General features: G+C 37.6%; 1 protein-coding gene across 16 annotated transcripts in view; it reads right to left on the bottom strand.

Moving 5' to 3' along the window:
- The window catches only part of LOC126335281 (serine/arginine repetitive matrix protein 1-like), a 135249-nt gene extending 118175 nt beyond the window's left edge, over positions 1–17074 (bottom strand). For 9 of the 16 annotated variants that reach the window (XM_049998352.1, XM_049998351.1, XM_049998361.1 and 6 more), the window contains exons 1-2: positions 16977–17062; positions 14156–14495 (exon numbers count right to left, since the gene is read on the bottom strand). In XM_049998352.1, the coding sequence (XP_049854309.1) occupies positions 14156–14379 (224 nt within the window). In that variant the 5' untranslated portion in view covers positions 14380–14495; positions 16977–17062. Of the gene's footprint in view, positions 1–14155; positions 14496–16976 lie in introns of all 16 variants that reach the window. The other 7 variants (XM_049998357.1, XM_049998365.1, XM_049998359.1 and 4 more) reach the window with 3 other exon arrangements.
- Positions 17075–18676: the final 1602 nt, after the last annotated feature.

Below are 18676 nucleotides of genomic sequence, written 5' to 3'. Positions count from 1 at the left end.
GTGGAAATAAAATAAAATCTGAAACTAATAACATATTTTAGCCTTCCGTAATTATGTGAATACATTTTAATTAACTTGATAGCTCCCAGCTACAGATATCCAAATTGTTTTCATTTGACGCAAGAGTAAACGAAGGGCGAACAGCAAAATCACTGAATGTAAACTTGGGTCACAAGGAGAGTACCCACTATAACTCTGACTGCTCTGCGCATCAGCCCCCAATCTACGATATTTGCTAACCGGGCCAATATTTAAAAAATAAAATCAAATTTTCAAAAGTGTGTTCATCTTATAGCGCATGTCCTTTTTTTGAAAATCTAAAACATAAAACATATGCGTTCAAGGAAATGTAAGGCATGTTATTTGGTATAAGACCAAAGTGCAGTGCCACCCCTCTTCATAAAGCATTATTCTACCGCACATCACTGTATTTCGCTCTGTGGAATTGAAATGTGTATATTTTGTAATGGATGCCATCAAACTATATTCAGGACAGTGGAAATTGAAATGTCCTGTCGTGCCTCTCCTGCTCCCAGTCAGCCGGTTTGAAAGCCTGCCCCTCTATCACAATTAATAGCAGATGGGATTATTTGTAATCAGGAGAACAAGAACACTTCGGAAAATTTGTACTCTTTATTGCCTATTAGCTAATAACTTGCTGTTTTGTGTGACATAAAATTAAACATAGGATACATAAGAGCAATAAAGACAACAGACACGCACACGTCTTCAATCCTTAACTCCTAGCACTTTTTTCTCTCTAATCTTGCTACAGCTTCACATCGCGTGCTTTCCTTTCTGCGAAAGAATCTGTTGCCTCACCCAAGTTCGTCAAACGTTTTGCTACACGAAAATGTCATTATCTAGTACTGAAACAGCTGTTAACACAAACAAAACCCAAGACTGGTGTGGTTTCTCGATCTGATTACATCTATTTTGTCACTATCTGCTAGATAAAACAAAATAGGCCCTTTTAATGTTGCAGAAATTTTGTACACACTAAATACACGAGACTGTTTTTGCACAAATTGTCATTTTTATAACACGATGGAATATAATTCACGAAGTATAAATATCAAATGCCTATTAGACCTACTACAAGCAAAAAACCTTATGTTAGGAAATAGTTTCACATTTCATTCATACGCACCAGTTTTTCAAGCATGAGATTGAAAAGTAGTATTATGAAATTTTTACATAAATTTGGAATCATCTTATTCTTCTATAATTTGTGTGATGTCTCCGTTTCTTCTTCTTCCTTATTCTAACAAACAATTTTGTCATCACCAATTCTGTAGCTATTCCTGCAATTGTCAAAATTTGTTAGCCGATTAACTTTACCAACCCTGCCAGAATCACCAGTTAGTTATTCTGCGATTATTCTCCGGTTAGGCACTGTTACATGTTCATACAAACACGTTTTCCACGTTACTTCCAGAATAGAGCTTAAAAGGCTGCTAGTGTAGCAATGTGGCCAAAAATGTTCTGACAAAATTTCATTTTCTTGGATACACGGAGAAGATAATACGTAATCTTTCTCACCTGTTATTCCTGTTAGTCGTTTATTTCCATTCTGGTAGTCTGAATCTACGGATTTCGCTAGTAATTATAACAACACTGATCATTCGCAAACCCAATCAACCACATAGACAGTGATTGGCATTCATCCGTTTGGCTTTACTCTTCTCAGCTCGTATAGCCCTGTCCTCTTTTGTATGTGGAAAGTTTATTTCTGGACACGATGACGATACTCCTGACAGACACATTACATACACTACGCACGCATTCAAAATCAACTTATGATTCATTCAGAAATCAGCTCGTGGTAGCGTTCTCGCTACCCGAGCACGGGATCCCTGGTTCGATTTCTGGCGGGGTCAGAAATTTTCACCTGCGTCCAGGCAACTAGGTGTTGTGTTGTGTCGTCATCATCATCCATCCGCATTATGGTCGGAGGAAGGCAATGGCAAACCACATCCACTAGGACCTTGCCTAGTACGGCGGTGCGAGTCTCCGGCATCGTTCCCTACACTCTATCAAAGAGTATGGGCTTTCATCATCATCAACTTAAAATGTGTTAAAATAGTAAAAAACCCACAGGGATGTGTATGAATAATCGATAGACCAACTTGCGCTGGATGCTAGGTGCTTTGTGAAACAAGTTATTTTTTTCCTGAAGAATATGTTTTTGGCACCCTCTTTTCCCTGGTATCATGTAACTGCTTGCTGCGACTGCTTGCACATCCAACAGCCATATTCCTGTGGCCAGAAGCGAGAGAATGTAATAGTCAAACACGACACATTGCATCAAATATGACACTGACAATCGTCTATACTGATGCACAGTACACAGAGGATATATATATCAGAAGACCATCGCATTAGCAATGCAGTGTGATGTTGGACTGTTTTCAACTCCCTCTTTGGAAATCCACCATACTCAGAAATTTTGAACTGGAGAATGCAAGTGTGTCCCAAGTAGACACAGCTGTGGGGTTACAGATGTGGAGTGTAAATCTTGGCGTTGAAATTTTTCCTTTTGCATAACAATAAACTGCCAGGCAAACCTTCATTATGCTGCTAAACCAAATAATAGCACAATACTAAATATGCTTTCAGACTCCTGTAACACAAATGAAGTATCAAACTAAGGCAGACAGTAAGGATTTTACTGCTGTTCAACCTGCTCCACTCTCACACTGATCGACTTAACTATCTATTATAAAAAGACATGTTGTATGGAATTTCGAAACAGGAACACAGATTGTAACAGAACAGAGGTATATACATGGACAAGCGAAAAAAAAAAATCTCCCGGGTTTTTCACGGATTTCCCAGTTAAAAATACAATTTCTCCCAGATCAAAATACACTTTTTCCATGTTAAGTAACAGTTTCCTTGGGACTATAAAACTTATCAACCCTTTCAATAGTTGTGGTTTTATACACCACCATAGAATTTCCCAGCACTTTAGAAGACGAAATTCAGGGGAAAAAACACGTTTTGGAAAGATGTCTGATGTGCAGCAACATTCACACAGCATATTTTCGTATTACGAAAGTATGAATTCAAATTCCACCAAACACCACATGTTACTTCCCGAAGGATTGAAATCGAGTTCACGATGTGCTTTTGTAAGCCAGTCCTAGCTCGTGTCAAGCGATTTCGGCAGCCAATGACAGCGAATATTCAGGGTATAGGACATGTGATGTAGTCAGCCAATAGCATCACTGATAATTAGCACAAACACACACATAGGAAAAGGTAATGGTTTACATTAATATACATAGTGTCACTACAAGAAAAGAAAATCTTTCACATGTAATACTGGCCTCTAAGATTAATAAGCTGCAAGAGAAGCTAAGCTGTCACTAATGAAGTTGATCTTTTTCGCGTTTGTTACACTTTAAGATACATCACACAAATGTGCCAGTAAAATTTTTAAGAACGACATAAATGTCTGAACTTGTGGGCTCAAAAATATTCTAAATGTTCATCCCCAAAGATTTGAATTTTGAATGAGAGTCAAACGCTCTGTGATTTAACAAATTCATCGGACATTCGGACGTAGAGTTCATCTTGCGTAGAGGAAACTTACTTTGAAAGTAAAGCTTTTTAAATAACCATTCAGAATATTTTCCCGTGACCTGTTAGAAATAGATTGGTTTCAGCAGTTGCCACAGAGCGCGCCAGATAACATGCGTCGCCGCGCTTGCGCAGCTACGATGACGCAGGATGCCCGTACATTCATACGAGCAAAACATTAAAATATCTTATATTATGTCATAAAAGAAACTAGAGGATACTCCAAGAGCATTGGAATTTTGCGAACGATACTAAAATGCATAATTCGGTGTAAAGTGCACATTCATATGTCCAGATTTAGATTTAAATTTTCTTGGAGTACCAGTACTGTGTTATTCATGTTTGGTTCTCTATTATGGCATAATGCCACAGGCGCAAGAAGATGAAAACATGAATTTTAAATGGAGCTAACAGTTGAAACTAACCAATAGTGTGGAATTAAACACTTTGTTTCGAATAAATTGACTGCCTCAGCAGAAAAGATTAACAAAAGTCAAATTTCTTTAACAAACCAACAAAAATAACTTCATTGTTCTGCAAGGTGATTACGCTCAACTGTCAGAAAGGTGGAAACAAAATAAAATCTGAAACTAATTACATATTTTAGCCTTCCGTAATTATGTGAATGTATTTTAATTCACTTGATAGCTACCGGCCACAGAAATCCATTTTCTTTTCATTTGACATGAGCGCAATAAACGAAGAGCAAACAGCAAAATCATTTAACGTAAACATGGGCCTCATGAAGACTATTCACCTTCCCACTACAACTCAGACTGCTCTGTGCATCAGGTCCAGATCTATGATATTTCCGAACCAGGGCAATATTAGATTGTGGCGCACACTGAGAACAGAATACATAAATCTTTGTTGCCTGTTATTCCTGTTAGTCGTTAGCTGACCATCTGCAAACCCAGTCCCACATAAACAGTGATTGGCATTCACCCGCTCGGCTTTATTCCACTCAGCTCATATAGACCCGTCCCCGTGTCTGCAGTAAAGTTTGTTTCTAGATGCGACGGGGATTCTCGACAGAGACATCACGTACACTACGCACGCATTCAAAAATCAACTTATCATTCATTCAGAAACCAACTTAGAATCTGTTCAAAAATGTTCAAAATCATATGAGTAATTGATAGGTGCTTTGTGAAACAATGTCTTTTCCTCAACAATATGAATTTACCCTCCCCCCATTCCCTCCCTGAAAATGCCAACCGGGGCAGATATGTCGGTTTGCCCCTGCATAGTTCCAAGACTGTTGCGCATACGTAAACCTGGCAGCTTATGCGCACCAGTAAAATCTGGCATCTGGCTTCTTGCTGCTATTGCTTATATAGCCAACTACCACACTTTTGTAGCCAGAAGCGGGAGAAGGTAAAACTCATAATAAACTCTACTGCACATGTGTATAAGCTCACTCGCAACCGCTCAAACAAATCTAATATAAACAGTTGTGACATCACACTCATCAGAGGCAATTTGTTGTTATGAAACATTGCAGTCTTCCTAAAGCCTTTGACACATTTTGCGGTTGGCAGATGCTTGTATGAGCACTGTGTTTTGTTCTTGTATATGGTGCATTTCCTTTGCAACTTAAGTGTTACTTTTGTTTCTTCCTCTTGTTCATTTTTTATTGCTACAGTATTATTCTGCAGTAGCGAGATACAGTAATATTCTTTGTTAGATATTGGTTCTTACCACCACTAAAATTTAACTGAAAACTAAAATAACGATAAATTCCCGAAATTCTAAAAAATTTCCAGCTTTCACCCGAATGAAAAAATTCCTGCGTTTTTCCCAGATCTCCCGGTTGTCCCTGGCTGTATGTACCCTGAGAACCAATCACAGCAAATTTTACGGAATCTACAGAAGATGAAAGTTGAGCTGCTGATTTCCGCACTACATTTTGCAACCCAACAGATGAATTCTTCAATCATAAATGACACACACAAATACAGCCGTAAGATTTCAATGGATACATGGGATGGTGAATGTTGAGAAAGGTTAGGGAAAAAGATGGAGGGAGAGCACTGAGTTAGTAGTTACAACAAGGGTTCACAGAAGTGTAAACCTAACTAAAATGGAAGGGCATGTGGGTGTACCAATTTAAGCAAGGGGGGAAGACCACAATATGAAACGCAGACAGTGAGAAGAGTAGGAAAGACACTATCCTAGAGGCAGTGACAGCTGGCAGTGTTTCGACAAGTTTACTCTGAAGCTATTAATAGCTGCAAATGAAAACAATAGTCAACTGCACAGCTGTGATAACACTGAGGACTCATCATAGGAAACTATTAACAGATGGAAAAAAACACACACTCTTAATTTCACTGATCTCCTGCTAAATGTTGATCTATATTTTCAAGGCAGTGTTCCTCACTTTTGATCTCAAACATTCCAAATTCCTTTGCTACCATTTTACATCTCAGAGCCACAAGATGACAAACCACTTACCAGCCAATTTGTTGGGTGTAGGATTTTTAACACATTCCAAACACCAGATCTCAATTATCTGCACTGAAGCATCACTTGATACTTGCTGGTATAGAGGACTAACAAATATTTGATGCGCTGAATATGTAAAATATATAATTCTGCATGTGTCGTTTAGGACAATATCCATCTGTTTGGCATGTGCTGACTTTTGCCAAACAGGACAGACAATCTCTGCAGCAGAGTAGCATAATGCCATTGCAGAAGTTTGGATGGTTTCAGCTTGACTGCCCAACTGTGATTTGGCCACTTTTCTCAGTAGGTTGTTCCTGGCAGATACTTTTGATCTAAAATTCATCCTTTTTTTATTGTTAGAGGTCTGTGTATTTTGGAGTGCCACTGTGTCCCAATTTACCCCTGACTGTTCTATCTTTAACTTGATGGTGGTTTCCTTATTTCTCAGATGGAAAGCACACACTTCTGTCTTTGATGGGTTTGATTTAATCTGGCTTATTCTGTAGCATTTTGACAAATCTTCAAGAGCAATCCTTGGGGCGATTTCTATTGAATCAAAGTTTGTTCTTTGGATTGCCAGAGCGAGATGAACAGCATACAAGAAACTCCTGCAGTTGGGAGACTACAGGTTGGTCGTTAGTATATATACTGAACAGAACTGGAGCCAACATTTCCCCAGGCAAGGCAATTTTCTGCAGTCTCCATCGGCTACGCTGCCCTGGAAGGTCACCGAACAATCTTCAGTTCTGCAGAAGGTTGGTGATGAGCCTGGTCGGTTGGCTGGTTTGGGGAGGGGACCAAACAGCATGGTCATCTGTCCCATCATATTAGAGATGGGTGTGGGGTGGGGGGGGTGGGGGGGGGGACAAACAAACAACAGCCATGATCCGTCAAATCCCGGCATTTCCCTGAAGCGATTTAGGGAAATCATGGAAAACCAAAATCAAGTTGGCTGGACGCAGGTTTGAACCATCGTCGTCCTGAATGTGCGTTAACATGGTGGTTAGGTTGTAGATCTTCTTTAATAATAACTGGTGGCTGACAGATACGCTGATGTCAAGTCCACGAATACCACTTCTATCATCTTACGGGCTTCAAATTCATCTTCTATGAACTGTGTAAGACTGAGTAATTGTTCTGTACAAATTTTAATAGGGCAGAATCCACCTTGCTGAGGTAAAAGCAAGGGATCAATAACATGTGAGAGATGGTTATCATTCTCTCCAGAAGTTTGTAAAGAAGATACAGTATTGTAATTGGTCTACAATTCTTTGGACTGTTTCCTTCTTTGCCGGGTTTCAGTAGAGCAATTACTTGGCTCTTGTACCATATCTTTGGAATCTGACATTGATCAATATGTTTAGGCTGGTATTACACGATCATAGCTCTCTGGCAACGTTGATATGTCAAGTATTTATGTCAAAGAAATTTTATGGTGTAATAGAGGAATTTGTCAAATCTCACCTGTCATCAAATAAATATGATCAAATTTAGGGCCTCGCAGAAGATTTGCTCATAAAAGTAGCTTGTCTTCTGTTCGTTGCAATATGAAATGTTACCACTTGGAGCGCTAGCATCACTGCAGCATTCTGTCACTAGTGTGTGTGTGTGTGTGTGTGTGTGTGTGTGTGTGTGTGTGTGTGTGTGTACATGGCCGCGAAGTTTAATTCTGTGTGCTAACAACTACCAAATTAATAGAAATGTCTGAAGCTGATGAGGCACATTACAAGGTAAGGCACCCCGAGTACAAAAAAATTGCGGTGGTCATTAGCTGTGAGATACCGGCCGGGCGCATATCTGACGACATAAAAAAAAAAACTAATTCCACCCGCTAAAGCTACTCTCACGAGAAAGCAAACATATGTATCGACATATGTATTTCACTGTAGGCATGTGCAGATGGACATTGTGTGTGTGTGTGTGTGTGTGTGTGTGTGTGTGTGTGTGTGTGGGCGCGCGCGCACGAGTGTATACCTTCCCGTTTGGTAAGTCACAGCATCTTTTTTTCCGATGTTGAATGTTTCTTTCTATGACCTCTCCAGTCTTCTTAATCTATTTTTGTACTCGGGAAGCCTCACATTGTAAAGCGCTCATGAGCTTCATCTAAATCTTGTAGTTGTGGGACAAAAAAAAGTAATTGTTACTTTGATCTACAATAAAAATAGTTCTTAATGCACATACAGTGTACTGAACATTTATTTGCTTTCAGATATTGGTGCTTCAGTGCTTTACAAATTGCTTCACACGTTTCAGGTATTATTTTAGTTAATTTGAACTGTGGTATTTAGTGCTTAAGTGAGTGTTGTGTTTTGCGATATGGCGAGACACTCCACTGAGAAAATACTGAAATATTTATTCAAATGTGTGTGAAATCTTATGGGACTTAACTGCTAAGGTCATCAGACTCTAAGCTTACACACTACTTAACCTAAATTATCCTAAGGACAAAGACACACACCCATACCCAAGGGAGGACTCAAACCTCCACTGGGACCAGCTGCACAGTCCATGACTGCAGCACCTTAGACAGCTCGGCTAATCACGCACGGCTGAAATATTTGGTCATCCATTCTTAAGTAATATATGTACAATGAGGTACATTCAACTGCTGTTAGCATGTTGTTGTCAGCCGTCTTGAACTTTGACGAAAAATATGACGACAATATAACACGCCTTTTAGCGCCACATCAAATATCTTTGTCGAACAAATTTGACAAATATTTGATCACATCTTTGATCAAATCCTTGTCAAAGAAATATGATAGTGTAATATCAGTCTTCTCTAAGAGTTGTTGGATCCATTCCTTTGGTGCTAATCCAAAGTGCTCAATTTCCTCAGTCCATACATCGTCAAAGCCAGCCTACTTACCAGCTTTACTCTGTTTAATAGCCTTCTGTAACTCATCGATTGTGAATGGGAGTGAAACATTGTTGTTCTCCTCTTGCTTAGTTCTTCATAGTTTTGATTTTTTGGATTTATGGCTGGGCTTCGTAATTAGCAGTAACTGATGTGCCATTTGGTTGGCAGTGATATTTTGGTGTGAAGTGGTCATAACTGGAGCATTGCACAGGTGTTGCATAAGTCTCAAGTTTTATGACTCTTTTTCAGATCCAGGTTTTCTATTGTTTTGATCATTTTCCCCTTTTTGACACTCTTACAGAGGAAATGAGTTTGTTTCCTGTTCTACAGCTGTTTCACTGAAAGTGTTTTCTCCAAATAAGTTGCTATATTCTGAAAATAAGGCTGCCTGGTCTGATGTGAGCCCAGTGGTGTAAGATGTTTCGACAGCCATGAGTGGTAGATATTTTGGAACATCTCTTTATGTCCGTGGTGAAAGTGTCATACCATTCTGGTGTTCTACAGAAACACTTTGACATGCAATAAATTTGCAAATCTCAACCAGTCAGTCTTTCTAAAGTTAAACCTACTCCGAAATGAGATTTTCTGCTGCAAATCTCAACCAGTCAGCTTTTCTAAAGTTAAACCACCTCAGATTTTCTGAGGTCTAACTGCAGCAAATATCTGGCAGATTGGTCTATGTTGTGAACTTGGAATTGGAGAACAGACAGATTTTATATACTGTTGGCTAACGCTGTTGGTGTCTAATATGAGATGGGAATTGCACCCTCGCCTCCACTTTCCACTCTTGAATTTTGCTGGTAGCTTTACATTGTGGATAAGGGTAAGGTGATTCATTTCTGCCCCATTTTCATCTTCATTAGCACAGCTCCAGATGTTACTAAGGCTATTGAAATTGCCAATAACAATCTGCACATGTTTATTTTGGTAATTTGTTGGTTTATTAACTGTGAATTTTTCACCAGGTGGTTTGTAGAGAGACAAAATTGTGAATTACCTCTTCTAGAGTAAAAATTTCGATATTTCCCTCCGTAAGTGCTTTGTATAGAATCTTGATATCCTGATAAACGAAGATAGTGCTTCCATATCAATCATTTGGTCTTTCGATGGCAAGGCACATTCCGTTTGTCTTCGGTCTACACATGTCGCAGCTCCTGTGTGTTTCCTGCATGCACAGTACATGATATTGGTGCTGTCTGCAAAGTTCTTGTAACAGTTCTTCTTTGGTTGATGTTATTCATTCTATGTTGACTGAAGGCCATGCAGCCCTAAAAAGGGCTTGATATGGATATTTCTGACATGAAAGGATCAGCCCTCATTTCTTAATGTCCAGTGTAAGCCAAAGGTAAAACAAAAATTGTTTCTTGTTTTAAGTACTCTGATATTCATAAAATTCAAGTGAATCAAACCGTTGAATACTTTGAACTGATTAAAGGACTTTTAGTTTATTCCTATGGCAGAAATGATAGTTCGGTATGAACCAGCAACAAATGAAAAACAAGTAAAGCTTTTATTCATGCGTCCCTGTGCACTAGCTCTCTCTTTCATGACCAATAAGACCATATAAACTGACAGCAGCAAAACCTCAACACTTTGTAAATTAAACCCCACAACTGCCGCTGGAAGAACAGAGATACTTGCAGACAGAGGGGTCTGAACAGCCTCATATTATATTGGAAAACAACATGTTGTTACACCAGTAATGTGGCTTTACTGCTTGGGAGAATTAGGTTATGTAACTTGAAAGGAAACTGCAATACAAAGTCTTTGACTCTCATAAAACTGATTGTTGATCACCATAACACCTTTCTTATTGGGGATGAGCAAAAAGTTTCTCTTCGCAAGGCACTCAAATAACATTGTTAAATAACAGTTACACCCTTTTTATCAATATTATTAACATTGCTGCATTGGTAAAAATCAAGGTATAATTAAGAACATTATTTGTAGTCTTCTTTGAGAATGTGTAGTTATTGTGTATGTTAAAATATATTCACAGTTAACATTGGAAAGTCAAGTGCAAACTTAAGTGTATAATTCTACTAATATGATAAACTCATTGTCACTAAATAAAAGTTAACGACTTAACAGCCTTACTTGGTTTCTGACATATTACAACTTAGTAACAAGCCTAAATCCCTATGGACTAATTCCCACTTGGACAGCACCACGAAATCTGGTACATACATTAACCCATAACTTCCCAGCGTGTACATATGGACACAAGTGTAGATTAGTTTTGTTTTTACTTCATTGTTGGCTTACAATTATTTTTGGCATTGGCGGTCACATATTGTTTTCAGGGAGGGTTTGAATTTTATGTACATTATGTTAACACCATTTACACTGTGATTGTGACAGCCTGTATTTCAGGGAATGCTTTGACGTCCACAATGAAGCATGTTGATGTGATTTAAGTAATGTTTCACAAAGAACTTCTTCACTCTGGCATGTGAAACTGTTTGCAGTATATCTAAATATGTTTATAGAGATTTTCATTTGAGAAAAGTTGTTATCCATTGATTCACTTTCTGTTTATGAAATGATTATTTCAGCCGTGTCCATATGGGCATGCTGGGCAGTTGCAGGGTCAAAAATGATTTCGTTTCTTTTTCTCTTTTCATATCATAACAGAGGTCTGGCTGGTTTGACTGTGCCGGATGTTTTAGACATCCTGTTTGAGGATCAAATGCTCCTCAGGCTGATGGAATTTACATCACGCCCCCTGATCCAGTAGTCCTCACAGATAAGGATTCGGGTGATGAGGATGAAGGAGAAATAACAGATAATGTCAATCCTAGACAACTCCAGGCTGAAGCTGAAATAAGATTAACAGACACACACATGGAAACAGATTTCAGAAATATAGATTACAGGAACAGAAATATACAAAAAAAACCTGGGTTCATGGTGCACTGATTTCAAATTTGAAGTCTTTTCTTGATCCATGCTTTGAAACGTATGTTGATAAGTCTGCAGTGGAAATTTTCGAATTATTCATTGATGACGATCTGATAAAATTCCTAGTTGACGAGTCAAACAACTACGCACTTTTCAAGAACTTTCCAAATCCTAATATAACTTGTGAAGAAATTAGGTGTTTTCTGGGGATCCTCATTCTAAGCAGTTATAACCATCTCCCTAATATGAGGTTATACTGGGATTCAAATTTAGACACACGAAACGATTTTGTACGCAATGCTATGAAGATAAATGGTTTTGAACAAATTCTTAGATTTCTGCACTTTAATGACCATAACAAATTTGATGGAAAGGACAAGATGTGGAAAATTCGACCCTTTATTGAAATAGTAAGAGAGAAATTTAATAAGCTGTTTGTGCCTCAGCAACATCTGTCTTACGATGAATCAATGATAAAATATTTTGGGAGACACTCTTGGAAGCAATTTATCAGGGGGAAACCGATACGATTTGGATATAAAGCATGGTATTTATGCACTACTTCTGGATATGGGGTAAATTTTTCCTTTTATCAAGGAAAATCACCCAATCCAAATACAGTATATGAAGCACAGTTTGGTAACGCTACTGCCCCACTCGTTCAGATGATAGATGATTTGACACTGGATGTAAAGCTAATGCCATTCCACTTTTTCTTTGACAACCTATTTACAGGCTTTTCTGTTCTGTCATAGCTGAGAGAAAAGGGGTATGGAGAAACAGGCACTATCAGAGAAAACAGAGTTCGCAAATCGTGCCCAATCTCCTCAAAGAAAGCGCTAGTTAAAAAGGAAAGGGGGTATTCTGAATCCTCACTTTGCAAGGATGATGGTGTTATAGTCACAAAATGGGTGGACAATTCAGTGGTTACTGTAGCTTCTACCTGCGAAGGAGTTGAACCTGTATCATTTGTAAAAAGATATTCCGCAAAGGAGAAGAAGACAGTTCAAGTACAACGTTCTCAAATTATCACAGCCTATAATAAACACACGGGAGGACTGAATAGGATGGATGAAAACATTGCCATGTGCAGAATAAACATTCAAAACAAGAAGTGGTACTGGGCTTTACTTTCTTGGCTGACTGACGTATCTGTACATAATGCATGGCAGCTGAAGAAAGAAAGAATTCAGAAGAGAAATTGTACAAGTTTACCTAAAAAGATATATGAATCCCATAAAAGGAGCAGGCCGGCCGTCTATCAGTCCTATGTGTGGATACAAATTGCATGTTCCAAGTGATATCAGATATGATGGTATAAAGCACTACATCAAGAAAGCTGAGAGGAAGAGAAGATGTGTAGGTTTGCACTGCAAACAGAAATCATCGGCTGTTCACTCGAAATGTGGGAAATGTGATGTAGGACTGTGTCTAGAATGCTTTGAAGTCAGTAAAACAAATGATTGTGAATTATTTTGTATATGCTGTTATAAATTGATTTGTAAGAGTTATTTTCTTCAAATTTTGCCTTACTTGAATTAAAAATCTGATAAATAAAACATATCTTCAAATGTATTTCAATATCACAGGAAATATTTCAAATATGCATCTGAGTGCCCAGCATGTCCATATGGACACATTATGTTACAGACAAACTAAGACAGAGAAAAGTCGAACAATACTTAGATGCACAAGAAGTCAAAAAATTAAAAATAAATTTAAATATCCAATTTTGGAAAATTCGGGCAGTTAAGGGTTAACAAATAACATACAACATAACATTTATTTATAATTTTCTCAAAACAAGAATAAATTCCAATTTTGAAATTTTCAAAATTAAAAAAAATAATTTAATCTGGAAAACTTCAGCACTGATATAAACTGAGTTATAGTGACTAGGGTTTCAAACTGTAACAAAAATTTTGGAAATTTTAAAAACCAATAACTCTGAAATTAAACACCAAAAAAATTTTTCCATGCAAACTATTACTACAGATGTAGGGCCTACAAAAAATTATCAAAATCTGAGATATAAAAAACCCAAACCACTGGCTTATTTCAAATGGACTGACACCTGTATTTACTTCTCGTGCAGAAGTAATTCATCATTTCCAATAGAATTTGTTAAACAAGCTAGACATTTCAGTTTTATGGACAAATTTTAACTGGTAATAACTATTTTCGGTCCACATATAGTTATAAATAATGTTTCCTTCGCCACACATCCAATTCTGATATGGAAATGATTGCACAGCCATATTATGTACACTAAGTAAGTGACAATGGATTGAGAATTATCATCATCAATTAGCGAAACATTCAGCAGAGAATTGAGACAAAACTGAACAATAGTTTTACCTGTGCCCAAGCTCAGGAGATGGTCTGAACTCCCTACGTTCCCGGGAACGAGATGTGGGTGGAGATACCCCATGACGGGAGCTTCCTGGCTGTGGCTCAACACGCCGTCGTTTTTCGGATGGAGATGAGCGACCTGTACCTCGACTTCGAAAAGAGCTAGGTGAGCGGCGTGAAGCACGTGATGTGCTTGCACTGGGCTGCCGTGACGGTGAACGAGAGGGCATGAGTGCACCAATTAGTTCTCAAATGCACAGAACACAATCCAACAATACTGTCTGCAGCACTTTATTCAATCACTTCTGCCACTCTGAGATGCCCTAATAATTAGCCAACCTTCAACCTGGAAATAAAAGAAATTTATGCATTTGTAGAGGAAAAACTTTTTACTGAATGAGATAAAATATTTCACCAAAATTATATGAAGCTATTTTAATGCAACATGGCCAATCTGTAAAAATTAAAAGGCATCCTGCAAGTTTTGCTGAGGCATAATAAATAAAACCCAAAATAGTTAAGTCTGTTTACATCTGATAAAATGTTGTTAATAAACAACAGCATGGGAAACTAAAAATTTAGCATCTCAGGTAACACTCAACTTTTCTAATTCTAGTACTGCCTATAACCAATAACACATGGAGAAGGAAAAATGAATGTTCAAAAGCAGCAAATGTCCTCTGCATACGAAAAACTTCGTATTTTGTAGCAGAGTTTAACCCAGCATAATGTGAACCCAGCCCAAATAATAATGTATCCTGTCACATTGTGGGAAATTACATGTTCCATTATCTTGGCGACACCAATTGCTATTATAACTATAGGTTGTTGTTTTGAGTGAGAGGTGGCAATATTTAAGCCATCCAAGTGGATATTACAATATACAATGTCCAAACACCCCCACCCCTAGGAGAGACGGGGGGGCGGGGAAAAGAGACAATACAGAATTAAAAGATTACCCAGAATAAATAATAAATGGGCAGTAAGGTAAGTTAAATGAATCTTATAAAACCACAAACATCCAGTGCACACTCTGCTCAATGAAAATCAGTGTGTGTGTAACATTATTTGCTACATCAGACTATTTACCCAATCAGGAATAAAGGCACAAAGTGTAAATATGGGCACAATAGAAATCAGATGAAGTTGAAAACAGTGGTAGTACCAGCCAAGACACTTCTAAACAGCACAAAGAATGGCAACACATCCATTTTATGCAGTTGTGGGGAAGAGAGAATGTATTTTGAATGCCAAAATTAAAATTATTCAATGTTCGTCACAAACTAATTGCAGTTTCCATAGATTTTCAAACCACAGCTTTGATATTTTTCGGGTACTATTTGTTTATAATAATCACCATGTTGGCAGATGTGCTGATAGCATCACCTGAGGTTAGGTTAAAAATCAGTTTCAAGTTGATGGAATCAACATATGTTGACAAGCAGTTGTGCTATGTTTCCTAAACAATCCAAGTGTTATTCGTAAGACAGTGATTGGACACAAGTAAAGTAAGTTATCACATTACTATGACTACATATCACATCGACAAATTTATTGTTACAGCAATTAACTTATTTACCTAAGGACCCCCCCCCCCCCAACATCATGATTTGATAATTATTTCCACTACTGCTACAAAACAAACACTGTCTTCCTGATGTTACCTCAGCGACTACCTGCAACTCGCTGCTGACACACCCTCTTGCATCCCCAACGACCTCATAGCAAGCACTGTAAACATTCGTATTGCTTAACTAAATGCATTGCTTCTTAGCTGTAATATTACACAAGCTCATGATATGATTAGGACATGACAGACTAGCTCCAATTCATTGAAGAGACATGCCATGTGCATGTTTTTCTTTCACCTGCTACTTAAAACTAGTAGCCTAGCACTGTTGTCATAACCCAGGGCAAGGGCTGCCATCACTGTTTCACCAAACACACAAATAGCAGCACTGCCTTTGCTCGTAATTTTCAACCAAAAATCATACTTTTGCCAGTCCCACAAATTACTGACCACAGAATTCTACGATTATTTTCTTTGTTCTACTCCAATTAGGGATAGGCTGAATGCTATCAGCTGATGTACTATCAATGTTGGTAGTTTCAGAACGTGTAAATCTAGTGTGCAACTGCATGCATTACAATTTATCTGCTTTTCACTACGTTTCATGTAGAATAATATATTCATATAAAAATAAATGAATAACAAATGTCACGCCCTATTTCTGATACAGTTCTACAAGTACTTGGTTATCGAAGCAACACTGCTTAATACCTTCCTTTTTATATTTTATTTACACGTTACTGACCTTATGAGAATCATAAATGAAGTGTTGCGTTGCTCCGTTTTTTATCCTCTCTTGGCAGTAAATATTTCATACGATGAGCTATGAAAACAAATTGCAAATGCCGGCTACTCGTCACTCTTTGCAACATACACACTTCCACATTCAGAATAATGCCCTAATTCATTTACTTTTTCGACAAATATGTCATGTAATATCGATTTTATTCTCACAATAATGTAAACTGATCATCTTCCTGCTGAGACATTTGTACTATTTCAATCATTTCCAGGTGCAAACAAACCAACAAATATTTATTTATTTAAAAAAAACTTAGCTTAAACGTTTAGTAATATATATTCCTCTTAAAAATATTTTCGTAAGACTTAACAAATGAGGCACACACAATCCATATATCATCCAATAAAGGGGAAAACGAGAATTTCGTTATAAGTATACACTACAACATCGTTTTCACACTGTTATACCACATTTAATAAATCCCAAAAAAACTGCACTATCTAAAAATTACTTACTTCCGTGACAATTTCCACTTAACAAATCGTTAAATCAGAACCAAACGCACTTCGTATCACCAATACCCAACCGGAAGGAAATGGAAGTCACCCGGCTTGGCGTTACTTCCACGTTAATCAAATGATGTTATTAGGGAAATATATATATTTTTAAATTTCAATACAAGGCTATATTTGTCTCAAAATAATATTTTATTTAAATATCACTATATTTATTCGAGGTAGAAAGTCTATTACATATAATGTCATAAAAAAATACTTCAACGACTTCCTCTATTTCAACAGCGCGATCTCTTGCAAAATTATAAACAATGGGATACCCAGTCATATGAGCGTCATTTCTCGTAGTTCTGAATAGTTTTAGATTTCACTTCTCGTAGCAGTATTTACATTTCATTATTCAGCCAAAGCTGTTAATTTTTTTAATGGTCCAGTAAATGTAATTATTAATTTTCACTGTCAAACTACGAACATATGTACCTTGTTGTAGTTTGACTATTGATTGTTACTTTATGTGTATAAATAACTCGAGTTTGGATTGGTTGGAGATGCTGAAGAGTTGTCAATAAACTGGAATAGAGGCGACCAATTCAGAGTATTCGAAACCACGCCCAGTCGTCGATACTGTTACGCCCACATGAAAGTGAAATTCGATAACAGGCAATAAATAAAACCGAATTTCAAAAGTAGTACAGTTTATTCCATGGTGTGTAAATAATGTTTTTGCTGAATATCTGTCGGTCGGTATTATAACAGTCCTTGATATACAAATTAACAAGAACGATTTAGATATTTATGTTTGATGCCCAGAAGTGTTTCATTATTTTCCACACCAATAAAATGAATACAACCAGTGTACACTCCTCACATATAATCAAAAAGAAATATGTATTGACACACATCTTGGATGATCAATGCACCTTGTTTCCAGAACAGCACCATAATCCAACAGTATGTTGAGTACCTCTATAGCTGATAACTACAGTTGTTACAGATTCAGAGTACACATGTGGCAAAACACATTACATGGCAGAGGAATGCTTTGCTAATAAATTTCACGTCTTTGAGAGGAAAATAAATTATCATTATAAAGCAATATTAAATTAATTCCTTGCTCCATAGACAAAATTCATGGTAAATATTACTGAAACGTGTCAACGGACAAAAATAACCACACTTGCACTGTACAAATACAAATAAAAGAGAATATTTGTATGGATACAAGCTTTCTGTTAATAGTTTTTGTTCTTGGAAATTGACTATCTCTGCTCTTGAATTCCTCTGTTGTACAGAAGAAGTTGTTGTGGTCTTCAGTCCTGAGACTGGTTTGATGCAGCTCTCCATGCTACTCTATCCTATCCTATTCCTGTCAGGAAGGTCGCAGTTCGTAGTAATAGACGGCAAATCATCGAGTAAAACTGAAGTGATATCAGGTGTTCCCCAGGGAAGCGTCCTGGGACCTCTACTGTTCCTGATCTATATAAATGACCTGGGTGACAATCTGAGCAGTTCTCTTAGACTGTTCGCAGATGATGCTGTAATTTACCGTCTAGTAAGGTCATCCGAAGACCAGTATCAGCTGCAAAGCGATTTAGAAAAGATTGCTGTATGGTGTGTCAGGTGGCAGTTGACGCTAAATAACGAAAAGTGTGAGATGATCCACATGAGTTCCAAAAGAACTCCGTTGGAATTCTATTACT

Source organism: Schistocerca gregaria, chromosome 2 (genome assembly GCF_023897955.1).
Source record: "Schistocerca gregaria isolate iqSchGreg1 chromosome 2, iqSchGreg1.2, whole genome shotgun sequence".
Lineage (NCBI taxonomy): Eukaryota > Metazoa > Arthropoda > Insecta > Orthoptera > Acrididae > Schistocerca > Schistocerca gregaria.
This window is presented reverse-complemented; position numbering and strand designations above follow the sequence as displayed.